The 25,511-nt window shown below is 64.0% G+C and overlaps 1 protein-coding gene across 1 annotated transcript; it reads left to right on the top strand.

Moving 5' to 3' along the window:
• Positions 1-13,354: 13,354 nt before the first annotated feature.
• Positions 13,355-21,464, top strand: AMZ1 (archaelysin family metallopeptidase 1). Its single transcript, XM_036241974.1, has 5 exons — positions 13,355-13,658; positions 14,716-14,883; positions 17,652-17,780; positions 18,876-19,052; positions 21,367-21,464. The coding sequence occupies exons 1-5, from the start codon at positions 13,355-13,357 to the stop codon at positions 21,462-21,464; spliced, it is 876 nt and encodes a 291-aa protein (XP_036097867.1).
• Positions 21,465-25,511: the final 4,047 nt, after the last annotated feature.

Below are 25,511 nucleotides of genomic sequence, written 5' to 3' on the forward strand. Positions count from 1 at the left end.
GCAAGGTCAGTCACACATTTTGATGTGTTATTAAAGTGGCTTGTTTTCTACTGAAATAAACGGCCTGTGACAGGGCCACTGAGTCAGTGTCGTGTTCTAAGACGCCGGGCCTGGTGGGACCCCCTGTAGGACAGGCCCCTGCTCCTGGGTGGTAGGTCCCCTCTTGGGCCGCACTTTGCCTCGGGGATGACCATGGGTCAGAAAGCAAATAGCTCAGACGGGACAGTGTCTGGCTTTGGACCCTGGTCTCTCATGATAGTGACCGAGCCAGGTTTCCAGCCTCTGAATCCCCAGAATCACCCCGAGTTTGTAGCGATTCAAAGCTCACTGCCTCGACCAGGCAGGTAGAGTCGCTGGTGGTGATACTGCTGAGATCCAGGTCGGTCCCCAGATGACCACACAGGTGCACCAGCCTGGCCCTGCCTTCCCGGCAGGGTGGCCCTGGGTTGAGTCACTCTCTCTCAGAGCTTGTTTTCCTGTCTGCAAACAGGGATTTTTGCCATTTCCTCCCAAAGGTAACATCCTCGATTTAAAAAAAATTTTTTTTAAATACTCACCCAAGGATATTTTTCCATTTATTTTCAGAAAGAGGGGAGGGAGAGAGAGAGAGAGAGAGAGACATCGGTGTGAGAGGGACACATTGACTGGTTGCCTCCCGCATGACGCTGACCAGGGCTGACGACGAACCGCAACCAAGGTGCGTGCCCTTGGCCAGAATCGAACTCGGGACTCTGGTCCCTGGGCCGACGCGCTAACCTCTGAGCCGCAGCGCCAGGCATGTCCTCGTGTTCGGAAGCACCCGGAGCAGACAAACAGCAGGAGAAACGTAAAGATACTTGAACTAAATGGAAACACGGCACCAGCGGTGGGACGGGCAGGAGCAGGGCCGAGGGAAATGACAGCAGCGAGTGCTCACATCCGAAAAGAAGCCCCTGAAGTCGGTGAGCTTCCACCTCGAGAAAACGGGACGTGAAGACCGAGTTAAATCCAAAGTCGGCAGCAGAAAAGAAATTAAGATTAGAGCAGAAATCGACTTCAAAACCCGAAATCAATAGAACCGTCTGAACCACAAGCTTGGCTCTTTGACCAGTAGATCAATAAATTAATAAGCCTCTAGCCACGCTGAAATAGAGGGGGCGGAAATGGAAGGGGGGTCGCCGTGGACACTGGAGGGGTAACGAGGGAACGCTAAGGACAGGTCTACGCCCACAGCTTTTTTTTTTTTGCTTTTTTTTAAATCCTCACCTGAGGACATTTTTCGATATTTTGTTCAGATAGAGTGGGAGAGAGAGAGAGAGAGAGAAAGAGAGAGAGAAACATCGACGTGAAAGGGACACATCGAGTGGCTGCCACCCACACAACCCAACCAGGGCCGGGGACAAACTGCAACCAAGATACGTGCCCTTAGCGGGAACCGAACCCGGGTCTCTCCGGACCGCAGGCCAACGCTCTAACCGCTGAGCCAAACCGGCCAGGGCTACGCCCCACAGCTTTGACCACCTAGAAGAAGTGATCAGCTCCTCGAAAGACATCTGCCAAAACCCATTCAAGAAGTAGATAATTTGAATAGACCTGTTGCTATTAAAGAAATGGGGTTAGTAATTAATAACCTTCCCAAAGAGAAAGCACTTGGCCCAGATGGGTTCCCTGGTGAACTCTAGCAAGTATTTAAGGATGCAGTTATACCCATTCACAGTTGCTTCTGGGGGGGGACCGGGGGAGGGACTGTACCCTGAGTTGCTTGCCAAGGCCAGCATCAGTCACCCTAACACCAAATCCAGGCAGACATTCTAAGAAAACGAGACCTTTATCTCTCATGAACGTAGATGTAAAAACCCTCAACAAAGTAACGAATCCAGTGACGTATGAACAGAATCCTCTGCACGACCAAGTGGGGTTTAGCTCAGGCAGGCAAGGCTGGTTCAACCTCCGGTCACCAGAGGAAGAAGGACTAGGAGAATCAAATGGGGGTTTTACGGGCAAGGCTCAGAAGTCGCGCGTCCTCCGCAGCCCTGGTCCAGACGGCGTGTGGCACGCCCAGTGGCGAAGCAGGCAGAACGCTGCGGAGGAGGAACACCACCCGCCCTGTCGCCTGTGCTTCCCAACAGGCCGCTTGTGGTGTCTTCCTCAGGGTCCTTCTTGGTCACCTCTAAGTGTGTGCTGCTCACTGCCTCCGAAAAATGGGGTTCTTGGAGGCCTAGGGCGAGGGGCCTCTCCTGGGGAGGAGCTCAGCGCGGACCCGGGGCCCAGACGCACTGCCCCATGCAGGGCACACACCCCGGGGTCTCGAGTCAGTGCCTGGGAAGGACTCGCTCCCACATCTCAGGAACTGGTTCTCACCAAGTCAGCCCTTCCCGTGCTCCCTGGGTCTGGAACAGAAGGAGGGTTAATTTGGACCCACTCCCACCCTACAAACAGCCCTTTGGGTGTCATTTAAGCTGGGTACCCCCACTGTCCCCTCACTGACCAGGTGCTGGGCTAAAGGGCACCAGCCAATCAGAATTGCAGCCGCTGAACAGCACGGTTGCTAGGCAGGTTTCCCGGTGAAAGCAGGCTGGATGAATTACCTGGCCAAGCATCTCACCGCAAGCAGTGGGACACGCTGGGTGGCGTCCCCGGAAGCCTCAGTCTGGGAACACGATGTGACAAGATGGGGGAAAAGGGCACTCAGGTCCCAACCCCTCCCGGAGGGGCCCGGTGGGGCCGGCTCAGCTTAGAGGCAGGGGCAGCAACCCTGAGCCACGGTCCTGGGACCAGGGACCACATTACTCACGTTCTGACCTAATGCGTGGTCACCCGGGAAGTGAAATGTTTCCACACCAGTGTCCGTGAGGCGGCCAGACGCTGACCACACCCCCGTCCCAGCTCGTCCTGGGCCTCGGGCAGGTGGCCCCTCTCCCACCTGAGCACCGAGGCTCCCCCAAGGCGGAGGAGGGCCCTGTACCCGCCGGTCTGCGCCCTCAGCACACAGGGCCTCGGGCACTCGCCTGTGCTGCCTGCGTGAGGCTGGGTGGCAGCTGGCCAGGGCCCTTGGAAACGCCCGTCGCTACAGCTGTGGAACAAGGAACCGTTGAGGTTCCAGTGACTTGAAAGGGTCTGGGCCAGGCTGCTGTTCGGGGCGCTCTCCGTGCACCCGGAGTCAGCGTGGGGCTAGCTGGTCTAGGAGGGCTCGGCCAGGACAACCGAGCGGTGGCCCAGGCTTGCTGGCCCCTGTTGCAGAGTCTGAGCGGCGGGAGCATGTGTGTCCCCCGAGGCCCAAGCTCAGAACTGGAGAGTGTCACCTCTTCCCCTTTACGGGCCAAAGCGAGCCCGATGGAACGGTGAGCAGGCACAGGTGGTTCAGGAAGGGCGAGGAACGCGGTCCAGCACAGAGGGGGAGCCCAGCATCCATCCTGCAGAGCCAACCTCCTCAGAGTGCTCAGGGAGCCCCTAGTCTCCTGGGATGGGCCCTCAGTGGGGTGGCAAGGACTCAGGACGCAACCCCGAGCCCCCCGTGAGCCAGGCCCATGTGTCAGCTGCCTTGCAGCCAGCACAGGTTTGTTGAGTGACTGAGTGACCTAAGGGAGCTCCTGCAGCCTGGGGCCTGAGGAACAGCCCAGAGCTGCCTTCTCAGGGAGCCAGCCTAGATCAGGGCGGGGAGGGACCTCCCTACTCCCCGCCTGCCTGGAGACCTCAAGTCCCCTCCGTGGAGACCGTCTCCCCTGCACTGTCTGCTCCTATCTGAGCCAAGATGTGTCGCCATGGAAACCACTTGGCAAACACACGGCAGGCAGAGGCGGGGCCTGCGGGAGGACCTCGGCGGGCTGGCGTGAGCGAGCCCACCTGTGTGCCCGGTGTGCGGGGAGCGAGGGCCCTGGTGAGCGGTGTGGCGGGGAGGGGTCAGAGTGTGCGCACCGTGTGCACGAGGGGGTTCTCCGCGCGTGCACGGAGGAGGGGTGCTGGGAGCGTGCAGAGATGGGGTCCACGTGCCGGCTCTGATTCCTGGCAGTGCTGCCACCTCAGCTGAGCGCTCACTCCGGGAACAAGAGAGCTGTGGCCGCTGCCCAACCCCCAGAGGGCCGCCATGGGCCAGGACAGCCGCTGACCAGGTAACCAAGTGTCAACGGCAGCAGCTGGCAAGGGGGCTTCTGGGAAGAAGCAGCTTTGGACCTGGGACCTGTGTCCAGTGGGAGTGGCCCAGGTGAGGGGAGGGGAGGGGGACAGGTGTGCGGGGCGGAGGCCTGGAGGCAGGCGGGAGGGAGGGAGGAGCGGGGCAGACGCAGACAGCGGTGAGGGCGGTGGCCAGGACTTGCATGGCCGGGGCTGCACCCAACTTAAGAAACTCAGCTGGGGCTGCAGGGTGCCAGGCGGAGGGGTGCCTGCTAGACAGAGGGACCCCCCCAGGGAGAAAGTGCGGGGCTGGGATGGCCAGGAGCGTGCTGACATGGCCAGGGCGGGGTGTAGGGGTCACGGCAGTCAGGGGCAGGCTCCAGAGGGGAGGTTGGACTTTGTCCTGAGAACAAGGGTGGTCCTTGAAAGGCATCTGCAGGGCACGAGGCTTCATCAGCTGCCATGTGTGTCTTGGAAACGGGGCGCCTTGAGCCATCCGCTGAGGACGGGTGGCCTGGCCTGAGGTGACGGGGGGGGGGGGGGGGTGCCGGCAAGGGGAAGAGGGAGGGCAGGGACAATGTGGTACCAGGAGGGGATGCTGCGGTGAGAGGGGCCTGGCGGGGAGGTTTGGGTTCCCTAAAGGTGAGGTGCCTGTGGGCCCCCAAGGCTGCCCCCCAGGAACCCTCAGAACAGATGCTGTTTTCTGAGCTCCCGGTCAGGTCAGACGCCACAGCTGCTGAGTCCCCAGGCCCTGCCGGCTCCCCTTCCGGGCCGGCCCTTCTACAGGACCCCAGGCCCTGGGGATGTCCCCACTCTGGGTGGTGACCGGTTTCAGGATAGGTTCAAGTTCTCTGTCCCCACGGTGATACACCAGGAAATCCCCGCGGCTACGGGAGTCACAGTGTAGGACGGTGAGCCCGAATCTACTCGAAGGGAGTGACCCCAAGGGCACACGACCAGGTACGATCCCCCTGCGACACAGACCTACGGAAACGAGACCGTCACAGTGAGGGAGACAGGTAAGAGTGAGCGACTGGCCACACGGAACTGTCCCAAACCCGGCGGTTCCTCCATGAAGCGCATCCATGAAGCAGGGCGCCGACCAGCGTGGGTGCCGATCGCTGACCCCGACCCACGGGGGAGAGGGTGCGCGACGAGCTAGGCAGGACCGGCGCAGTGCTGAGCCCATGAAAACAGACTTATCTGCGGAGGGAAAACGTCCGAAGGGTGTCTGGTAAGACGTGGAGATGTGTTTCCTCTTTATGGTTGCATTATGGGATCTTTTTGGTTTTATCATTTTTCAGAATTTTCCAAATCTCCTACAACGGACATCTGTTACTGTGGTATCATTTCCCATCCCTTGCGGTTTTGAGGACGATGGTGACAAGTCCCTCAGCCACCTGTGGGACATTTCCCAGAACGAGGTGGGCAGGCAGGATGGGTGGGCTGCCTGGAAGCGGCAATCAGAGCCGCAGCAACATGGGCCCAGACGCAGCCCTTACCGGCAAGGTTTTGAAAGGAAAAGCGCAGCTTGTGGAGAGCCTCTGTAGGAGCTGGGTGCTAATGCTGCCTGCACGGCTGGGCTCCTCCCTGAACTGGGGCCCTGTCCTGCTTGGGGCGGTGGCGCCGGGGCTGGGCCCCACTCACAGCTGGCTGCTGGCTGTGGGGCCTGGACAGGAGGCCACTGACCAGCCATGATGGCCTGGACGCAGAAGAAATGGTGGCCCTCACTCAAGGTGTGCGTCTTGAGATCTGAGGCCCTCCCGCCCTCTGGCCAATGCCCCCAGCCCACTGGCCCTAGACAGGACCGCTGGGGAGGGACAGCGAGGCCTCGTGGAAGTTGGCAGTGGCTGTCCGGGCAGGAGACCAGGGAGGGGTAGCTTCTCCTGGGAGGCGGAGGGGGTCAGGAGGCAGGAGGTTCTTCCTGGCATTCTGCCCAGGTGACCTCGAGGATGGCATGGGGTGCCACCCCCTCACCTGGTCACTGCCCCTCCTGGGTCCTAACCTGGAGTCCAGCACAGAGCTAGGCTCAGAGTCGCAGCTACGCGAATGAGCAGTCTGTCTGGGTCTCAGGGACGGAGGAAGCCAGGTTCTGCTCAGCTTTGTGGCAAGGGGACCCTGGGTCCTGTGTGCTGCTCCCCCCACTCCCAGGAAAACGGTCGGTTACTTTTCCGTCCTGGGCCGGCCAGCCACACAGCACGAGGTGCACACCTCCAGCCGCAGGTCCTGGGAGTCAGACGTCAGGAAAGAGACCTGGTAAACCTGGGGGTGGGGTGGGCCCTGCCTTGGGGGCAGCAGCCTTTGCTGCTGGGCTTGGGGGACCAAGGGGTCCTGACCCCAGAGGCCTCTTGCTTCACCCTGGGAAGTTCCCAGGGGCCATGATGACAGGACCAGGCTGTGCGCCAGACATTGGAGTTTTAACCCTGTGCTAGCTCTGCTTACCCCTCACCTGGGCCCACCTGGGCAGGCTGGCTTACCCCTCACCTGGGCCCACCTGGGCAGGCTGGCTTACCCCTCACCTGGGCCCACCTGGGCAGGCTGGCTTACCCCTCACCTGGGCCCACCTGGGCAGGCTGGCTTACCCCTCACCTGGGGCCACCTGGGCAGGCTGGCTTACCCCTCACCTGGGCCCACCTGGGCAGGCTGGCTTACCCCTCACCTGGGGCCACCTGGGCAGGCTGGCTTACCCCTCACCTGGGGCCACCTGGGCAGGCTGGCTTACCCCTCACCTGGGGCCCACCTGGGCAGGCTGGCTTACCTCTCACCTGCTTAGCTTTAAGATCTCAGGCCCCCCTCCACTCTGCCCCAGGTATTTCTGGGAGTCAGGTGCTTCCCAGATGCGCTCTGAGGGTCAGCGAGGTCCAGGGTCTAAAGCCACGTCTGGGGACCAGGGGCCCCTGACCGCAGGCTGCCCTCCGGCGGCCCAGCGCGCGCGGCGGTGCCGCAGGCAGGAGGGGGCGTGGCTCCCGCGGCGGGGCCGGCCCTCGTCTGGCCTGATGGCCTCACACTTTCCACCCGTCCCGCCTCGGTCCCTGCCCCTCGGTGTGACGTCACGCCGGGACCTCCTCAATTTTCCCGGTCCACACCAAGTGCCCACGCTGCCCTCAGCCCCGCCGCCTCTGCGGGCTCTCGGGGCTGCGATAGGGGTGCGGCGGAGACGATCAGGTGCAGGCGCAGTGGGGGGGCCGCGGGGACCACCAGGGGCGTGGCCGGGAGCGGAGGTGGCGGGAGGATCCGGCTGCGAGGTGGGGGCGCGCGGCGGGGAGCACGGGGGCGCGGACCCGCGCGGGGACGCAGAGGGCACCGCTGGCCCGGGGGCCGCACCTCAAGCAGGGCGCGGGGTCGGGCGGACACCCTGGCGGTGCCGCAGCGCCGGCGCCCGCAAGTCCGCAAGCCTGGAGGACGCCCAGGCGGCGGCAGCGCGCAGGGCGCAGGGCTGCTGCGGACGCGCAGGGCCCCTGGCGGAGCGTTTGGGGCAGCGCCCTGGGCTTGGGGCTTCCTGGCCCGACTCGCTGAGGGGAGGCCGGGCAGGGGAGCTGGGAGCAAAGTAGGGGCTCCGTGACCCTTCCCCACGGTGGGCTCCCCGAGGAAAGGTGACCTGGGTGCTGTTTGCTGTCCTGCCCAGGGAACCAACAGGCTGTAGGAGGCCCGGGCAGGTGCAGGAAGGCATTGCCTGGCCTGGGGGAGCTGAGTGGGTGCGGGTGGTCCCCAGGAGCCTGAGGCAGCGGAGACTCTCCCCTAAACCAGGACTCCTGCCCAGCCGGCGAGTGTGGGGAGCGGCCTCGGGAGGTGACAGAGCGGGTCCTCCACTGCCTCTCGCTGGGAAAGAAACAGTGTCACCCGTGGAATTTGGGGCTGACAGGGGAGAGCAGCCTCAACAGGAAGCTGGGGGTCAGCACATGGAAAGCTGATGCGTGTGAAGCCCCCAAACCGCTCTGCTCTTCCTGGGGTGCTGCTTGCGCACCTGGAAGGCTCGGCCGACAGCTAATGAATAGCCCATGCAGCTGCCGGTCTGCTTTGCAAAGCGGACTCGGAATGACGAGAATCAGAGCGCGCTTTCTCGCCCAAAGGCGGGGGCATCTGTCCAGGCAGATGGCGGAATGAGTGCCCGAGGCTGCAAGATTCAGGGACAGCCAGCCCTGCTATGGCTGGTCAGCCTGCCCTTCCTGCTGGGAGGCCCTCCCCAGGGGAAGAAGTGGCCAGGACATGCCCTCTCCACTCTGGGCAAAACAGAGGCTAGGAGGGGAGGACGTGAGCTCCCCGAGGGAGAGCAGGCTGGCGGGAGCTGGGCCCTGGCCCCAGCGTTGTTAACAGGGCCGCCCTAAGGTGTCGCTTGCCCTTGGGAGAGGAGAGTCCCACCTGGGCTCGCGTTAGACCTTCTCTGCTCCTGGGACCCTTCAGCACAGTCAGAGTCCGGACTCCGGTGTGAAGCTTGCCTTTGAAACAGGGGCCAACCACTGCCCTGCTGTGGGACTGAGGCCTCAGTTTCCCTGTCTGAGACATGGGACCGGACAGCACCTGCAGCGTCGGAAGGTTGTGGCTCGAATGAGACACTGCAGATGTGGTGTGCTCCTCACTGCTGTCCTGACACGCAGTGTGGTGGTGGTGACAGAGCCAAGGACAGCCAGGAGATGGTCCTGGAGGTGTCCCTTCTGGAGTGTCCGTGGTCAGAGGGCTGCGGAGACCCTGGCTCTGGTTGCGGCTCCCGCTGTGGCACCAGCTGCTGGGACACGGCCTCCGCCACGTCCAGTGTCTGTGTGCGGAGGGGCTGGGGCAGAGATGAGCCGGCCGTATGGGGTCATCTGGGGGGCGGGGGGTGTTCCCTGAGTGACCCAGGAAGACGAATGTGAGCACACGGGCTTCTTGAGAGGAAATGCCGTGTGGACAGGCACAGTCCCAGACCCGAGAGAGTGGGACCTGAGGGGAAGGACGGGCTCAAACAGCCTGTGCCCAGTCTGGAGCCTCATGTCCCGCTGACCCCCAGCTCACGCTGGTGCTGAGTGGACGTGGTCCCTTCTCCCAGGCTCACGGGGCTTCTCTGGCTCGGCGTCTGAGGGTGCTCTGAGCACACGTGTGCTCGCCACGGAGGGTTCAGAGAGGAACTGATGGTCTTAAGTGTGTCCCGGGGACCCTGCAGGGCAGCCGTGAGGTCAAAACCCTTCTCCCAAAAGTACTGGGAAGGATTCGCCCTGCCACCAGCGCTGTGCGCGTGACGCAGACGGAGGCCGCACTTGTGTGCCTGCTTCACACGCCCCTCGGTTGTAGGTTTAGACACAGCGATGTGGACACGCGAAACTCTCAGGGCGTGGCCGTGCAAGGGCCCTGTGGCACAGGCACAAGCCCCGTGGCCTTGGCTCCCGGCCACCTCCTTGGCGACTCCGCTGTCTTGGGTCCTTCTGGCCGGCAGGTCTGTCCTCACCAGTGCCCCCGGAGAGCTTCCCACCGTGGCCCTTCCTGAACCACGTGCCTCGTCCTCTCTGCGGGGCTGAGATGAGCCTGGTGTTTACAGGCTGGGTCCCAGTCACACCTGGGATGGACACGGCAGGGCCCTTGAACTTTTGGGAAAAAGGCATTTTTTATTTCCGGAAGCTTTGCCTGGGACAGAGGTATTTCCTGGCGGTTGAGCACCGGAGCGGGTCTGTGAGCGGCAGGGGGACAGATGCTGGCGGGAGACCCTGGGGGGTAGGAGCAGCTCCTGCAATGAGGCCCAGAGAGAGGGGCCCTGTGCGGGAATCCGGGAACCGTCTGCGTCTGTCCTGGCAAGCGTTCAACCCTGGGCTCATGGCCTCGCTCCTCTGAGCCTCCGCCTCCTGTGCTAGCAGATGGGTGGTTCTGGAAGCCACGTTTCAGAGGGTTGTGGGTTTGGGTGAGGTGTTGGGTCAAAAAGTCACGTCTGGGTTTAGGGGACGGTGGACCTGTGAGGTGGCCATTGGCAGCAAAGCCTGTTGCTCCAGCTCGGGTGTTGGGGTGGGTGTCGGGGGGCGGAAGGTCGGGGGTGAGAGCGGCACATTAAGCAGGGTCACCTGAACCGCGTCCGGACGCAAACATCGGCTGGAGATGACGTGGTCCCTGGTGCTCAGGCAGCTGTGGGCTCAGGGCTGAGCGTCCAGGGAGGTTTAACCTTACTGGCCTCAGTTTCACCCTCTTGAAAATGGGGATAACTGTCCCTGCTCCTGAGGCGTCAGAGCGATGGCAGCCCTGCCTGGCTGAATGGAGGGGTTCAGGGCTCTTGGCAGTTACTTTTGTTTGTTGGTTAATCCTCACCCGAGGATATCTTTTTTTTTTTTTTTTTATCCTCACCCAAGGACATTTTTCCATTTTTTTATTCAGGTAGAGTGGGAGGGAGAGAGAGGAACATCTCTCTCATGTGAAAGGGACACATCGAGTGGCTGCCACCCGCACGACCAACCAGGGCCGGGGACAAACTGCAACCGAGGTACGTGCCCTTAGTGGGAACCGAACTTGGGTCCCTCTGGACCGCAGGCTGACGCTCTAACTGCTGAGCCAAACTGGCCAGGGCTCTTTTTTTTAATGTTTTCATTTATTTTTTTTAGAGAAAGAGGAAGGGAGAGATAGAAACATTGATGTGAGAGAGAGACATCGATCGGCTGCCTCCTGCACGCCCCCCACTGGGCATCAAGCCCACAACCCGGGCATGCACCCTGACTGGGACCTCTCAGTCCATGGGACGATGCTCGGTCCACTGATGCTCAGTCCACTGAGCCACACTGGCGGGCTCTTTTCACTGATTTTTAGATAAAGTGAGAGGGGGAGAGAAATGGATGTAAGACACATTGATCGGTCGCCTCCCGCACGGCCCTGACCGGGGATCAAGCCTACAACCAGGCACGGGCCCTTGACTGAAATCGAACCCACGACCCTTCGGTCCAGGGCTTGCAGTTATTTTTACCTGCTGCTGACTGGTCGGAGCTCCAGGGGCCGACGGGGTCACACGTAGGCACAACCTTTGTGCCGTGTCTTCTCTCCGGAGGCCTCCTGGGGAGAGGCTGGCACAGGCCTGTGTACGGAGATGTTCCTCACGGTGCGGCTGGGAAGCTGTTCGACCCGGCGTTTTCAAACTAGAACGGTCAAGGATTTGGGAGAGGCTCTGGTACCCTGCGTCCAAAGCGTGTCAACGTGCATTTGTAGTGGGTCTGAGGTGGGTCAGTACCCATCTGCAGAAGGAAGGGCACAGCCTCGTGTTGGGGGTCGCGGTGGGCGCCCCTGTAGGCTGGCGCTTCACTGGGAAGACTGCGTCGGCTCAGGTGCGCCGTGTACCCCCTGGGAAAACGGGACCGCATGATCTTCCCAAGTGAGTGGATGGGTCACATACACCAGCTTTCTTGTGTCCATGTACCGACTTGCACACACCTGCACACCCACGAACACAAATGCACACAGATGAGGGGGGTACACACAGTCATCTTCCAGACGGATGTTTTAAAATTGAGGTCAGCTGGCCCTGGTGGGTTTGGCTCAGTGGTTAGAGCATTGGCCTGCGGACCAGAGAGACCCGGGTTTGGTTCTCGCTAAGGGCACGTACCTCGGTTGCAGTTTGTCTCTGGCCCTGGTTGGGGTCGTGTGGGTGGCAGCCACTCGATGTGTCCCTTTCACGTTGATGGTTCTCTCTCTCTCTCTCCTGCTCTATCTGAAGGTAAATGCAAAAATGTCCTTGGGTGAGGATTTAAAAAAAATTTTTTTTAATTGGGGTCAGCTGAAGGGAGTGGGCTGGTTTCTCCCCTCTTCCCACGAAAACAAGGCCGGGTCCTGTCCTGCAGCTCACTGTGGCCCCGCCCGAGTTCCGCAGATGTGCTTTGCATATCTGGCTTCAGTTTCTTCCTTTTCTTCTTTTTAATCCTCACCCGAGGACATCTTCCCATTGATTTTCAGACAGAGTGGGAGGGAGGGAGAGAGGGAGAGAGAAACACCAGTGTGAGAGGGACACATCACCACCCCAGCCAGGGACAGGGATCGAATCTGCCTCCTGCACCACCCCAACCAGGGACAGGGATCGAACTGCAACGAGGTACGTGCCCTTGACTGGAGTCGAACCCGAGACTCTGGTCCGCGGGCCGGCTCTCTAACCACTGAGCCACACGGACCAGGGCTGGCTTCATTTTCTAAATCAAGAACCAGCCCCGTGCTGGGTTCTCCCCGCCCTTCTCTCTGCAGTTATGTGTGATCTGTTTTCTCTGCCTCTGGCTTGTTCTTCCTCCTCACCCCCCGTCTGTGAGGCTCCCCCACTCAGGACCCCCCGGCTGGGCGTGTCTTTGGACAGAGACCTAACGGGGGGCCCACAGCAGGTGCCATGATCAGAGCCGGCTGCTCACGGGTAGCTTTCAGGGTGTCTCCGGTCAACTCGGGGATGCGCCGCCCTCGCTCCTCAGTGGGAGGTGACTGTCCCGGCGCCCCCAGCCCATCTGTCCCTCCCCAGTGGCTCCACTCCCCCTGGTCGGTCCTCACAGCCAAAGGTCTCTTTGTTGCTTGGACACAGCTCCCATTTATAGCTCTTCTGGTTGGTGTGAGGGCCCAGGAAGCTTCTGGGTCTGGACACTGAGGGGCTGCCTTCGTCCCCACATTCGCTTGCTGGGCCCGTCTGGCCTGACCACGTGGGCTCGGGGACGGTGGCTCCTCCCTCGGGCACACAGGCCTCTGCCAGGAAAGCTTGGTCCGAGGTGCTGGGGGCCCTGGGCGATGGCCGGACGCACTTGGTGATCACAGGGGCCGAGCGGCCAGTTTCCTGCCCAGAGGGGCCCCTCTGACCACGAGGACTCGGCACAAAGGTGGGGTGGTCTCCCTGCTGGGGGCTCAGGCAGGAGTCAGGTAGGGGCTGGGCACTGGGGCTCCCCGGGGCCTTGCGGGGTTCCAGAGAACCACGGGTCCCCACTGTGGGGAGGTCCTTGCCATCCTGGGTGCTGGCCAAGGGCCCAGCCTGCGGGGGGCGGAGACAAACAGCGTCCTGTGTCCCCTACGGGTGCAGTGTGGCGTCCTGGGGCCGGGGCTCCGCTGACAGACATTGTCCCTCACGAGGCCCCTTCTGCCTAAGAACAGGCCCACGTGCTCAGCTGTGCTTGTTCCTCTGGCAGGATGCCCAGGGGCCAGGAGGTGTCCGGGCCGCCCCTCGCTGCTGCGAACAAGGCCCGGCGTCTGCAGGGAGCCCTTGGCAGCCACTCCAGTCCGCCTGTGGGAAGGTTCTAGAGATCGCGGCCGTCGCCGTGCCCCGGTGGCTCCTGGGCTGCAGCGGGGCCCCCGGGCCAGGCCCACCATGCTGCAGTGCCGGCCGGCCCAGGAGTTCAGCCTCGGCCCGCGGGCCCTGAAGGACGCGCTGGTCTCCACCGACCCGGCCCTGCGGCAGCTCTACGTGGCCACCTTCTGCCCAGCTGAGAGGCTCTTCCTGGCTGAGGCCTACAACCCCCGGAGGACGCTGTTCTGCACGCCGCTCATATACACGGCCTTCGACTGGCTCCTCAGTCGCCCCGAGGCCCCCGAGGACTTCGAGACCTTCCAGGCCGCCCTGCTGACCAGGAGGCAGGCCCCGGGGCGGAGACATATCTACCTGCAGCCCATCGGTACCAGGGCAGGGGTGTGGACCCACTTCCCAGAGGGCTGGGGGCACCCCGCAGGGACAGCAAGAGGCCAAGAGCTTCAGGGGGTGTCCTGGAGCCATCGCTCTGGGGACAGGAGCCTGAATGGAGCCAAGGGGGGTATCTGTGCCGGGACCCCAGGCAGGAAGGACCTGAAATGTGGGGTGTGGTGCTGGTGGGCTGGGGGTTGGGGGGCAGGGCTCTTCGCCTACCCGTCTCCGTGCTGACACTGTTCAGAAAGCCCGGCCTATGGGTCTCTGCGTGCCCAGGGCAGGTGGCCCAGCCTGGTGGAGGGCACAGGGGACAGATGTGGCCATGGCTTTGGAGGAGAGGCTCGGGGCTGAGCTGAGAGGTGCAGTGTCCCACGGGTCCCCCCCAGGTGTCTGTTGGGAGCCAGGGGAAGGCTGGCTCTGCTCCTCGCTGCCCACACCGTCCCCCTCGGGACCGGGCTGCAGGCACCCCTATTCCCCATCACCCCCTCCGCCCACAAGTTCGCCCCAAACAGCTCCCAACCATCCATGGTGCTCATGTCCCACTCACAGCTCAGCTTGTTAAAATGCAGGTTCTACTTCGGGTCTGGGGGGGCCCAGGGCCACGGTGGTCCCTGCCTCGCAGGTCTCCTGCCTCCCACCCTCCGTCCATGCCCCTCTGTGCTCCATCCCCAGGCTCCTGGCTGCCCTGGGCCGGCCTCGCCCACCTGCATGGTCTCACCGTGCACCCTCCCTACGCCCCGCTCCTGCCAGGCCAGCTCTTTGCAAGAGTAAACAGCAGGGTCTCTGATCTGCTCGCACCTGTCCCCACCTGGCCAGCCTGGCTTGGTGGGCCCCAGCCCCTCCCCGCTCCCACCTGGCATGCTGGCCTTTGCCCCGGGCATCGGCCTCTCTTCCATTTTCCTCCCTTTTAATAATGTGCAGTGAGAACAGGAGGCAGCAGCCTCGCAGGCCCAGAACCGGTGCGGGGGTCCTGGGGGGGCCCGAGGTGGGGGGCCCTGGGGGGCCGTGGTGCGGGGCCAGGCAGGCGGCTGACAGTGCACTCTCCCCAGATGTGAAGGAGGGCCCGGTGGGCGGCGCCCTGCTGGACTCCCTGCGGAGCTGCACGGAGGCCTTCTTCCTGGGCCTGCAGGTCAGGTGCCTGCCCTCCGTGGCGGCTGCGTCCATCCGCTGCTGCTGGCGCCCCAGCCAGGACTCTGACGGGCGGCAGCTCCACACAGGTGAGGGCTCGGCGGGGTCGGCCGGGGCCCAGGCCCCTCCTGAGGGCAAGAGGCAGCCCCCTTCTTTGCTAGGGGACATCTGTCCCCAGCCTTCTGAAGAGGAGGACCCAGCCGAGCGCTCCCCTCCCACCCAGAGGTGTCTGCGGGCTCGGCCACACAGCCCCGGGCCCGCCGGGAACACAGGCCTGCGTAGGTGCGGCGGGTCCCCTCCGGGGGCATCTCTCAGACTCTAGTCTGACGAAGCACTTTGTGTCTCAAAGACACCCCCTCCCCAGTCCTCAGGGCCACTGGCCATTGGCCACTGGCCGGGTCGAGAGGCCCATGTGAACGGGGTGCTCAGGTGTGTAGGAGGCTCGGATCCAAGTGCAGGGAGGCCCCAGTTGGGCTGGGCTCTGGGAGTGGACTAACCACGCCTGGCCTTTGCCACCCCGCCTGCCCAGACTCTGCTCCTGCCCAGACTCCAGCTGTGTGGGCTCCTCCCTCCTCCCCAGACTCCACCCTCTTCCGCAGGCTCCACCTTCTACCCTCCTCTGAGGCTCCTCCCTCTTCCCCAGCTCCTCCCTCTTCCCCAGCTCCTCCCTCCTCAGCTCCTCTCTCCTCCCCAGGCTCCTCCCTCTTCCCCGGCTCCTCCCTCCCCAGGCTCCTCCCTTTTCCCCGGCTCCTCCCTTCTCAGCTCCTCTCTCCTCCCCAGGCTCCTCCCTCTTCCCTGGCTCCTCCCTCCCCCGGCTCCTCCCTCTTCCCCGGCTCCTCCCTCTTCCCCAGCTCCTCCCTTTTCCCCGGCTCCTCCCTTCTCAGCTCCTCTCTCCTCCCCAGGCTCCTCCCTTTTCCCCGGCTTCTCCCTCCTCAGCTCCTCTCTCCTCCCCAGGCTCCTCCCCCTTCCCCGGCCCCTCCCCCAGGCTCCGCCCTCTTCCCCGGCTCCTCCCTCCTCCCCAGGCTCCGCCCTCCTCAGCTCCTCCCTCCTCCCCAGGCTCCGCCCTCTTCCCCAGCCCCTCCCTCCTGTGCTCTCCTCCAGGGACAAGCTCTCTCAAACGCATACACTAAGGTCCTACTTTCCACTCTAATTTTTCAGTTCTCTAGTGGATTCTTTCTCAGGTTAGCGGAGTCCCTTCTTAGGGTGTCCAGTTCCGGGTAAAACGCCCCAGTGTCGCTGCTTTGCGACCTGTGTCCGAGGGCTCCTATTCCGAGCACCTGGCTGCTGGCATTTCTGCGAATCCAGCTGTTGTCTGGCTGCGTCCTGCGCCTCACTTTTGATCTTGAGCCGGTCCTCTGATTGTTGCTGTGAGAAGAGCTGTGGCCTGGGCACAGGGAATGTCTGTCCAGAGAGGACATGAGGCTTTCCGGGCCTCCCCGATGCCCCCGGGAGTGGTCCGGGCCACCCCGATGCCCCTGGGAGGAGGGTCTCATGTGGCCCAGGGGGAGGCCCTCTGTCAGGGTCACCCCCCACCTCCCCATCAGAGATTTCAGCAAGAATCCTCTCCTTCCATTGCATTGTCAGGTCTCAGGTTTTTTAAAGTCTGCTTATGGACCATAACTTACAGAAACTGTCTTCCTTTTTTTTTTTCATCCTCGCCTGAGGATATTTTCCCACTGATTGTTAGAGAGAGTGGAAGGGAGGGAGAAACATTGATGTGAGAGATACATCGATTGGTTGCCTCCTGCACAATCCCAACTGGGGCTGGGGGTCAAACCTGCAACCCAGGTACATGCCCTTGACCGGGAGTTGAACCTGCGACCCTTCTGTCCACGGGCTGTCGCTCTAACCACTGAACCACGCCGGCCAGAGCTGTTTCCTTTTGAGGGTACAGGTTCTGTGGGTCTTGATGTCACAGTGTCACCAGGACCGGACAAGGAACAGCCTGCCGAGCCCGAGGCGTCCGTGTCCCGGCTCCGGGTACCTGTCTCACACGGTTTAAGAAGCTGGTCTTGCGCTTCACTCAGTGGCCGGTGATCTTTTAGCAGGAGGGCTGGACTAACTGTCCTAGCGGGCCGTCCCGGGTTGACAGGCACCTCCTGGGTGGGTGGGCCACCCGGCAGTGGCGTGTTTCTTCCTATGTCCCAGGCTCCAGGTTTGGTCACATCCTGGTCTCTGGTCACAGCCCTCTCCAACCCCAACGGTCTGGAGGGGCCCAGAGAGCACTGGCCAAAGGCAGGACCTCGGCCCCCCTGCCCTCAGCCCACAGCCCGAGTCCTTCAGCTTCTCCCTGCCCCGCGCGGTGCCGTCTCCTCGGCCACTGCGTCCACCTCGGACTGAGCCGCCCTCAAGCCCCCAGCCCAGTGTGATTCTGCTCCGGCTCCACGATGCACACCCCTGGGCCCCACCGTCCTCTCCTGGCTGTGTGGCTTCACCCCCTCCCCAGGCCTGGGAGACCTCTGCCCACGGGGAGCACATTCCCGGGTCCCGGGGACCTGGGACGCTGTGTCTCTGGGCCTCCCGCCCCCGTGGCACCGTCCCTCTGAACAGTCTTGGCCCGTGGCCTCCAGGTGTTACTTGAGTGTTGCTGGGCATCCGGGACCATGTACCACGTGTGCCCGGCTGTCCTGACGGTTCAGGAAGGGGAGGCCCTGAGGTCTCACTTTCCCCGGTGACCCAGGCTGTCACCCCGAGGCCCAGGCCTGTGGCCCCTGCTCCCAGGAAGCTGCCGGACGGCTGTGGGTCCTCAGTCTCGTGGCTCCTCGCAGCTCGTCACTCACGAGCTCGTGTCCTTTGGGAGGGGCAGGGTTTCCCTGCCTCGGCCCGGCCACCACCTCAAGCCCCCTCTGGCCCCCAGATGGCATCCTGTCCTTCCTGAAGGACAGCAAGCCGGGCGACGCGCTGTGTGTGCTGGGCCTGACGCTGTCCGACCTGTACCCCTGCGAGGCCTGGGGCTTCACCTTCGGCACCTTCCTCCCCGGGCACGGTGAGTCGGCCCCCGGGTGCCAGCACCCCTCCACAGGCCTGTCCTGGGGAGACAGGTGCAAACAGATGCCCTCAGGCTCCAGCCCGTCCCAGCGCCTCAGGCTGGGCTCGCCCCCTGGCCCTGTCCTGGGGACCCGGTGGCAGGACTGTCCCTGGAGCCCCTTCTCTCTGCCTCTCCCCAGAAGTCGGCGTGTGCAGCTTTGCCCGGTTCTCAGGGGAGCTCCTGAGGGGGGTGTCCAGCGCCTCGGATCCGGCCCTGGCCCGGGGGGCAGCAGAGGACCCCAAGACTGACCTGCGGGATGGAGGCCACACCCTGTGCTTCAGTGCCGTGGGGCTGGCCCAGTGCTGCAAGGTGAGCGGGTGCAGAGGACGGGGCGGGGGGGGCCCTGGGGCTGGCCTAGTGCTGCAAGGTGAGCGGGTGCAGAGGACGGGGCGGGGGGGGCCCTGGGGCTGGCCCAGTGCTGCAAGGTGAGCGGGTGCAGAGGACAGGGCGGGGGGGCCCTGGGGCTGGCCCAGTGCTGCAAGGTGAGCGGGTGCAGAGGACGGGGCGGGGGAGCCTGGGGCTGGCCCAGTGCTGCAAGGTGAGCGGGTGCAGAGGACGGGGCGGGGGAGCCTGGGGCTGGCCCAGTGCTGCAAGGTGAGCGGGTGCAGAGGACGGGGCGGGGATGGGGGTGTTGGTGAGCCCTGGGAAGCTGTTGGGGCTGGGGCTGGGTTCAGACAGAAGGACACGAGGGACAGCGCTGGGCCCCTCCGTGTCTGGCCAGTTACACTGTCCTGTCCTCGTAAGGATGAGCCTCCACTTCAGATGCCTTGGCCCTGCCCCAGGCCACAGCTGTTCAGGGGCAAGGCTGGGGCTTGACCCCAGGGCCCCAGCGCCGACCACGCTGCCTGCCTCCCTTTAGCCATGCGGGCCTGGCTGCCACACCACGGCCACCAGTCAACACCCTGGGCAGTTGGGGCGGGGGCCAGACGATGCTCGGACCATGTCCTGGCTGTCTGGCCTCTCCGGGGCGTTCAGGGCCCGGGGGGCTGCCCAGGGTCCTGGGCCGCGCGGGGGTGGCGGTCCGGGCTGGAAGGACTGGCGGGCTCCCCTCAGGTCACCTGCCACGAGCTCTGCCACCTCCTGGGCCTGGGGAGCTGCCGCTGGCTGCGCTGCGTCATGCAGGGGGCCCTCAGCCTGGACGAGGCCCTGCGGCGGCCCCTGGACCTCTGTCCCATCTGCCTGCGGAAGCTGCAGCACGTCCTGGGCTTCAAGCTGGTGGAGAGGTACGAGGTGAGCTGCGCCCCTGGGCGGCGGCCCTGGGCAGGGAGCGGGGCACGGTGGGGTCCTGGGCGCCTAGCCCCATGCGAGGAAAGGTCTGCTGGGTCCGGCTCCCGGGGTCTCGCTGATCGACAAGGCAGCACGCTGGAGCCTTAACCTGGAGCCGGGCAGGAGCTGGTGGGGGCGTCTGTCTGTCTGTCAACAAGAGCCGGATTCACGGAGTGCAGCTCCGTGCAGGGCCTGGCCTGGTGCCCCTGGTCCCACCTGGGTGCTACCCCCGGAGGCCCCCTCGCTGTGGCGACAGCATGGGCCCCCCACTCCTCTGCACCTGGGGAAGGGCAGGCCCGCAGGAGGGGCGGCGCCAGCCCACGCGGCTGTGCTGCCCTCTGCTGGCGGCGCGAGGCACTGCGGGGAGACCTTAGCCCCAGAAGTTTGCGGAAAAACCCCCGGAGTTCGGAGAGTTCAAAGGCACGTGGTGGTTTTTTTTTCCCCTTTAAGTCCATTTCTGAATGAAAATACTGAGTTTAAAAAGTTTTCATCTGAATAACGAGCAAAAGCCTATCAACCAGCTATCTCTGGCTTCATTTTATTTTATTGTATCTTTTAATCCACACCTGAGGATAATTTTCCAAATATCTTCAGAGGGAGTGGAAGGGAGGGAGGGAGAGAGAGAGAGAGACATCGACTGGCTGCCTCCCGCAAGACCCTGACCAGGGCAGGGGACAACCGCAACCGAGGTACGTGCCCTCGACCGGAATCAAACCCGAAAGTCTTTGGTCCGCAGGCCGACGCTCTAACCGCTGAGCCAAACCAGCCAGGACACTTTGGCTTCATTTTAAAACCAAAAGTGTTCAGCCAACAGCTTTAAGTGAAATCTCGGGGCCGAGTTCCCAGGAAGGGCCTCTCCTCGGGGTGGGGGGGGGGCAGCCTGGGTCTCAGGGCACGCGGTTTCGGTGGGTCCAGGTTTCGGTGACGGTCTAGCTACCAAACTGGGCACGAGGCTCTAAGACTCGCACCCTGGGTGACGCTCTGGTCGGGGACCCCACCTTGAGGCCCCTGACCTCGGGGCCGGCGTCTCCAGGTCCCCGGCCTCTGTGGTACCCCTCGAGGAGTGGGGAGGCAGCGGCCTGCTCTGGTGGAGGGGGGACCCCGGGCAGCCCCGGCTCTCAGAGCCTCGTCTTCAGCGTGGCTGCAGTGGTCATTCGGGTGGGATGGTGCGGTCATCGCTGTCCCTCCAGGCTGGCAGCAGGGTCACAGGGAGCAGCGTAGGGTCCTCTGGGTGCGCGTGAGGTGGAGGCGGCCAGTCCCGGGCTGCAGACGGGCTGGATGCCTGCTGTGTCCTTCCCCGGCCCGGCCACCCATGTCCATTCCATCCCCGCCGCCCAGCCAGGACGCCTGCCTCCCGCCCAGAGACTGTCCCTGGGTGTCATCCATGTGCTTAGAGGCGCTCGGTGGAGGAAGGGGCCCTGGCCCCGAGGGGGGAGGGTGGCGGCCACAGCTGTGCCCCTGAGGGGCCCTGGCCTGGCTGTAGGAGGGAAGCTGTCCCGGGGTCCCCGGAGCCCTGGTCACTGGGACAGCTGCTGAGGACGCTGGTAGGTGACGCAGCGGTGACCCTGGCCAGGAACGGTCTCTGCTGCCTGTGGCCCCTCGGAAGAAAGGGCGTGGATTTGTGGAGGCCGCCGGTTTCCACGGTGTGGAAGCTGTCACCGTGGCCGGGCTCCACCGCTGCCGAGGGCAGAGGGGGCAGAGGGGGCAGAGGGGGCAGAGGCCCCGCCGCACAGCAGGGGCGGCCCCCAGGCGGGACAGGGCAGAGCAGTGGTCGGCGGAATGCGGCACAGTCGGGACTGAGGAGTGTTGAGCATTTATTCCCTTTTGCTCCCCCCCGCTTTATTGATTTTAGAGAGAGAGGAAGGGAGAGGGAGATAGAAACATCAATGAGAGCGAACATGGATCGGCCTCCTGTACACCCCCCACTGGGGATCAGGACCACAACCTGGGCATGTGCCCTGACCGGGAATCGAACCGGGACCTCTTGGTGCAGGGCGGATGCTCAACCACGGAGCCACATCAGCCGGGCGTCCCTTTTGCTTTAATGTAACTTGACAACCTGCCTGTGAGCTCCGTGTGCTTCGCTCTGTGGCCATCGGCTGGGCAGTGGGGTCTGGCGAGCTGAGTCGGCTCCAGTCCTCGGAAGGCACCAGCCAGGGCTCGTCCCTCACCTGCCCCTTGCTCGGGTGGCTGGGGGCAGTGGGGTCCCCTTAGGGGAAGGGCTCCCTGGCCGGGAAGTGACTGTACAGAGGAAGCCTCCCGTGTGTCTCCCTCACAGAGACTCTACGCCTGGACACAGGCCGTGGCGAGGACCTGGCCGGGCCGGGAGGTGGGGGAGCCCTCGGTGGCGGAGGACACCCCGCCCTGCAGCGCTGACTCGGGCTTGTGCTGTGACAGCGACTCGGAGCCTGGCACCAGCCTGTCGGAGGCCACCTCTCCCAGCGCGTGGACCCCCGTCTCCTGGGCAGAGCTGGGGCCTGAGGCCGGGCCGGGCTCCCCGGCAGCCTCGGGGGCCCCACCCCAGCTCAGAAGCCCCGCAGACGCCGTCGCAGAGCACGGACGCTGGCTGGCCGCCTGCATCCAGGCCCTGGGGCGGGAGGTGACGGAGGAGGAGGTGGCACGGGTGGACGGAGCCGTGGACAGCCTGGTGCCCTGGCAGATGTTCACGGGGCGGCTCCCAGCTCCCAGGCGGGACCTGGGTGGCGGCGGCGACAGCGCGGGGCTGCGCCAGGTGCTGGGGCACAAGCTGTCCGCCCTGAGGAAGAGGCTGTCTGTGCGCAAGGTGTCCAGGGCGGGCTCCTCCCCCGGCCGCGGCAAGGCCGAGGACAGTTAGCCCGCGCTGTGCCCTGGCTGACGCCTGGCTTTCCCTGGGACACGTGCCCGGCGCCGGCCAGGACCCAGGACCCAGGACCCAGGACCCAGGAGGCGGGTCCCTAGGAAACTGAGGAACATCCATCTTCAGACGGCTCCTCGAGCCCTGTGCCCTGCTGACCAGCCTCCCAGCCCCTACGCACCCTGGCAGGGCGGCCCCGGTCCCAGCCCGGACTTCACTGTGGTGGGGTCTCTGGGCCTGTGAGTCCCTCTAGTATCTACAGCGGGGGTGACTTGGGCCCTGCCACTGCCCACTCGGCCCCTGAGGCCCATGACTGGGGTCTCCCCTCGGGGGGGCCCAGGGGTTTGTTTCTGTCTACAGGTCACCCCCACACAGAAGGGTCGCTTTCTGGGGTGTTAATGGCATTCTGGTCCTTCGGGGGTTCCTGGGGGGGCCGTGACAGTTCTGGATGCCCCCCCCACCCTGAGCACGTGCCTCTGGGGTGTCCTATGACAATGTTGCAGGGCAGCGGGTGACCCGGCCACAGCCAGTGTCCCTGAGACCCTCTGCACTGACCTCATCCAGTTCTGTCGCCGTCCGCTCGGCAATGACAGCACCGTGTTCCAACCTGCACCCCGACGGTGGGACTGCCGCCCCCCACTTCTGCGACTTGCTTCCGTGATTTGACCCTTTCGAGCACACCGGTTTGACCGTTCTCCTTGTCCAGTGCCCTGTCGGCCGGCTCGAGTCCCGCAGCCCAGGTCTGGTGGCGGGAGGAGTGGGTCACAGCGGTTTGTCCCATCTGGAGGGGGGCAGCTCATACAGTTTTGGGGGCCTAAGAAAAATAGTACAAAATAACAACCTGGACGCGGGAGCCCCCCAGCCCCAAGCAAGGCAGCCTGGAGCTTCCCAGAGACACTGGCCGGAGCCGGAGCCCTGTCCCGGGGCCCTGTCCCAGGAGCCTGTCCCGGGAGCCTGTTTTGGGGCCCCGTCCCAGGAGCCTGTTTTGGGGCCCTGTCCCGGGAGCCTGTCCCAGAGTGCGTGTGTGTGGGCTGAAGCAGGGGCCGCAGCCCTTCAGTCCCCAGTTCTCTCCGGTCACAGAGGCAGCCCAGGGACCAGCGGTAACTCGAGGGAGGAAGGGGGTGGGCAGGTAGAAGTGGGCAGGGCAGACCTGCCGGGAGGATGACATGGGGACCGGCCGGGCGCTCAGACCAGCCTCGGTCCCGTGCCCGCGGCCTGGGTGTCGTTGCGAGGCGCTGGCTCCCAGGGCAGGATGCAGAGGCACAGGAGTGGCGCGTTCTCCTGACCAGCTGCGGGAGTCCGCGGGTGTCACCATGTCCACTGTCCAGCAGGCCCTGGGCTCTCAGGAAGGTAGAGAGCCCCGCCCGCCCCCGGCGCAGGGGAGGTGGGAAAACGATTAGGAAAATCCACCCCTCGGTGCTCACAGCGTGGATTGGCCGTGACCCCTGTGACCTCATCTGACCTGTCTCCCAGTTCCCTTCTGTCTCCTGCAAAAGGTTAATCACTGGAACGAGCTCAAGTTATCAGGATGTTTGAATTCAAACTTGGCCTAGAATTTTTATGTGGCCGCGACCTCTTTCTGAGGAAGAGGAGTGTCCCCCCGGAGCCAGAGCGGACCCCCTTTCCGAGGGCCCTCGGCAGGCTCCCACGCGGAGGGGGTTTCTCGGGCCGTTCCCCTCACACAGGTCCCGGCACCGTGGACGGGGAGGCGGGGCCGCTGCCCCGTGGTGACTTGTTTACGACCGAGGGCTCTTTCTAGAAGAAATGCCTTTCACTTCCACCCTAGACGTGCCCACCACACTCTCAAATGCTCTGATCACGTTTCGGGGACCGGACGGGGGGAGCTCGGGGCCACGCACGTGCCACGGGGCTGACGGCCACGTTCTCAGCGCGTCTATCTGGGCCCGTGGCCTTTGGCTCTCCGCTGTGATGAGTGTCCCAGAAAAGCCTTCTCAAGTGGGCGGGGACCAGCCAGAGCAGAGCGCCGCCTGGCGCCCGGCTGCGGATGAGACTCAGCGGCTGGGGGCGTTCGGACAAGCAGATCTGGGGACGGACTCTCGGACTCTCGGAAGCGCATAGACGACGACGGGTCTCTCAGCTCCATCTCTGTCCGTCCCAGGAGCTCCCGCGTGGGTCTCCGAGCTCGCCAGCGGCACGGAGCCTGCCGAGACGTCACCCAGCTCAGAGCGCCGGGCCCAGGGGCTGGAGCGAACTACACAGACGCCAGGTCTGGACTTCCCCAGGGCGGCTCCTGTGTGAGGCAGCCGGCATCGGGCCCGAGAGCTTAAACACACGCCAGACCACGTACTGATTAAGGGGCCAAGCAGCCAGGCCTGATCTAAGGCGACACATCCTCTCTGGCGCCCCGACTTCCCGTTTCCTGGCCCCTCAGTTGTCCCCTCCCTCCCCAAGACGCAGAGTCACGTCATGTGAGCGACAGGCTCATCCGAGCCCTTTCCCGCCCCCACCCCACCTAAGCCCTGTGGGACAGAGAGCTGGGCCGTGCAGCCGGCCGGGCCCCAGCGCGGGCAGGGAGGAGGGGTGTCCTGCTAACACCGACCCATGGGACAGCTGATTCAGACCTTTCTGGAGGAAAATGTCCGAAAGGGCTTACAGAAAAAAATAAACACACACAGGCTCAGCCAAGCAGCTGATGTTACAGCTACGAGCCCGGATTTAGATCCCACCAGGTTCCAAGGAGAGGCCACGGCGACCCGGACACGCACCCACACAACAGGTCCACGCACGGGGCCACGTGGAGCTGCTCTGCAGACCGACAGGCGCGGCGGCCGCTGGACCCCGTCCCTGTGGGAGGAGGGCCACCTCCCTGCAAACCCTGCCCTGAGCCGGCCCGGCCGGAGCCGGGCGCTTGTCTCAGAACCTCCCTGCCAGGCAGGAGCCCTGCTGGGGCGGAGCAGGCCCAGACCGGGCGGGCGCGCTGCCCGAGGCTGCCGGACGCGCAGGCTGCCTGCTCTGGCTCGGGCCCCTGCTCTGGGTCTTTCTCGGGAAAGCACCTGGTCAGTCTGAGCGGGACGCAGGCATCCAGGTGGGAGCCACGGCTGGTCCTGGCCAGGCCCTCGGCCCTGCTCTGCCAGGTCCTGGTCTGACGAGCAAGCTCGGGCGGCCCTGCACCTTCCCCCAGAACCCTGGAGGGCCCGGAGGCCGGCTGGGTGGCCAGCGCCCGGGGCGAAGGCGCCAACGTAAACAGACCTGAGCCGCTGAGGCCTCGCTGCCTGTTTGTACAGAGAGGGCGAGTCCCACCAGGGGTGTTTTGATCCTGGGAGGCCGGGGAGGAGCAGGGCTCCCCGAGGAGGCTGGGGGACCTAGTGGCGGCCTGTGGGCCCCAGAGGCCAGCACAGGCCTGCTGTGGGCCTCTTCCCTGCACCCAGCCTTCGGGGCCTCTAGTGGAGCCGGATTAGTCTCGACCCCTGAGGGGCGAACACAGAGGAACCCGGACTCGAGGAAACTCAGAGAAATATCTCAGAACAGCAGGCCCTCGACCACGGAGAAGCCAGGACATGCCTCCTGCCTGGCTGCGCAGAACCGTGGCTGGGACCCACGCAAACCACGGGAGAAACGGCAGCAGGGCC

Source organism: Molossus molossus, unplaced genomic scaffold, assembly GCF_014108415.1.
Source record: "Molossus molossus isolate mMolMol1 unplaced genomic scaffold, mMolMol1.p scaffold_m16_p_4, whole genome shotgun sequence".
NCBI lineage: Eukaryota > Metazoa > Chordata > Mammalia > Chiroptera > Molossidae > Molossus > Molossus molossus.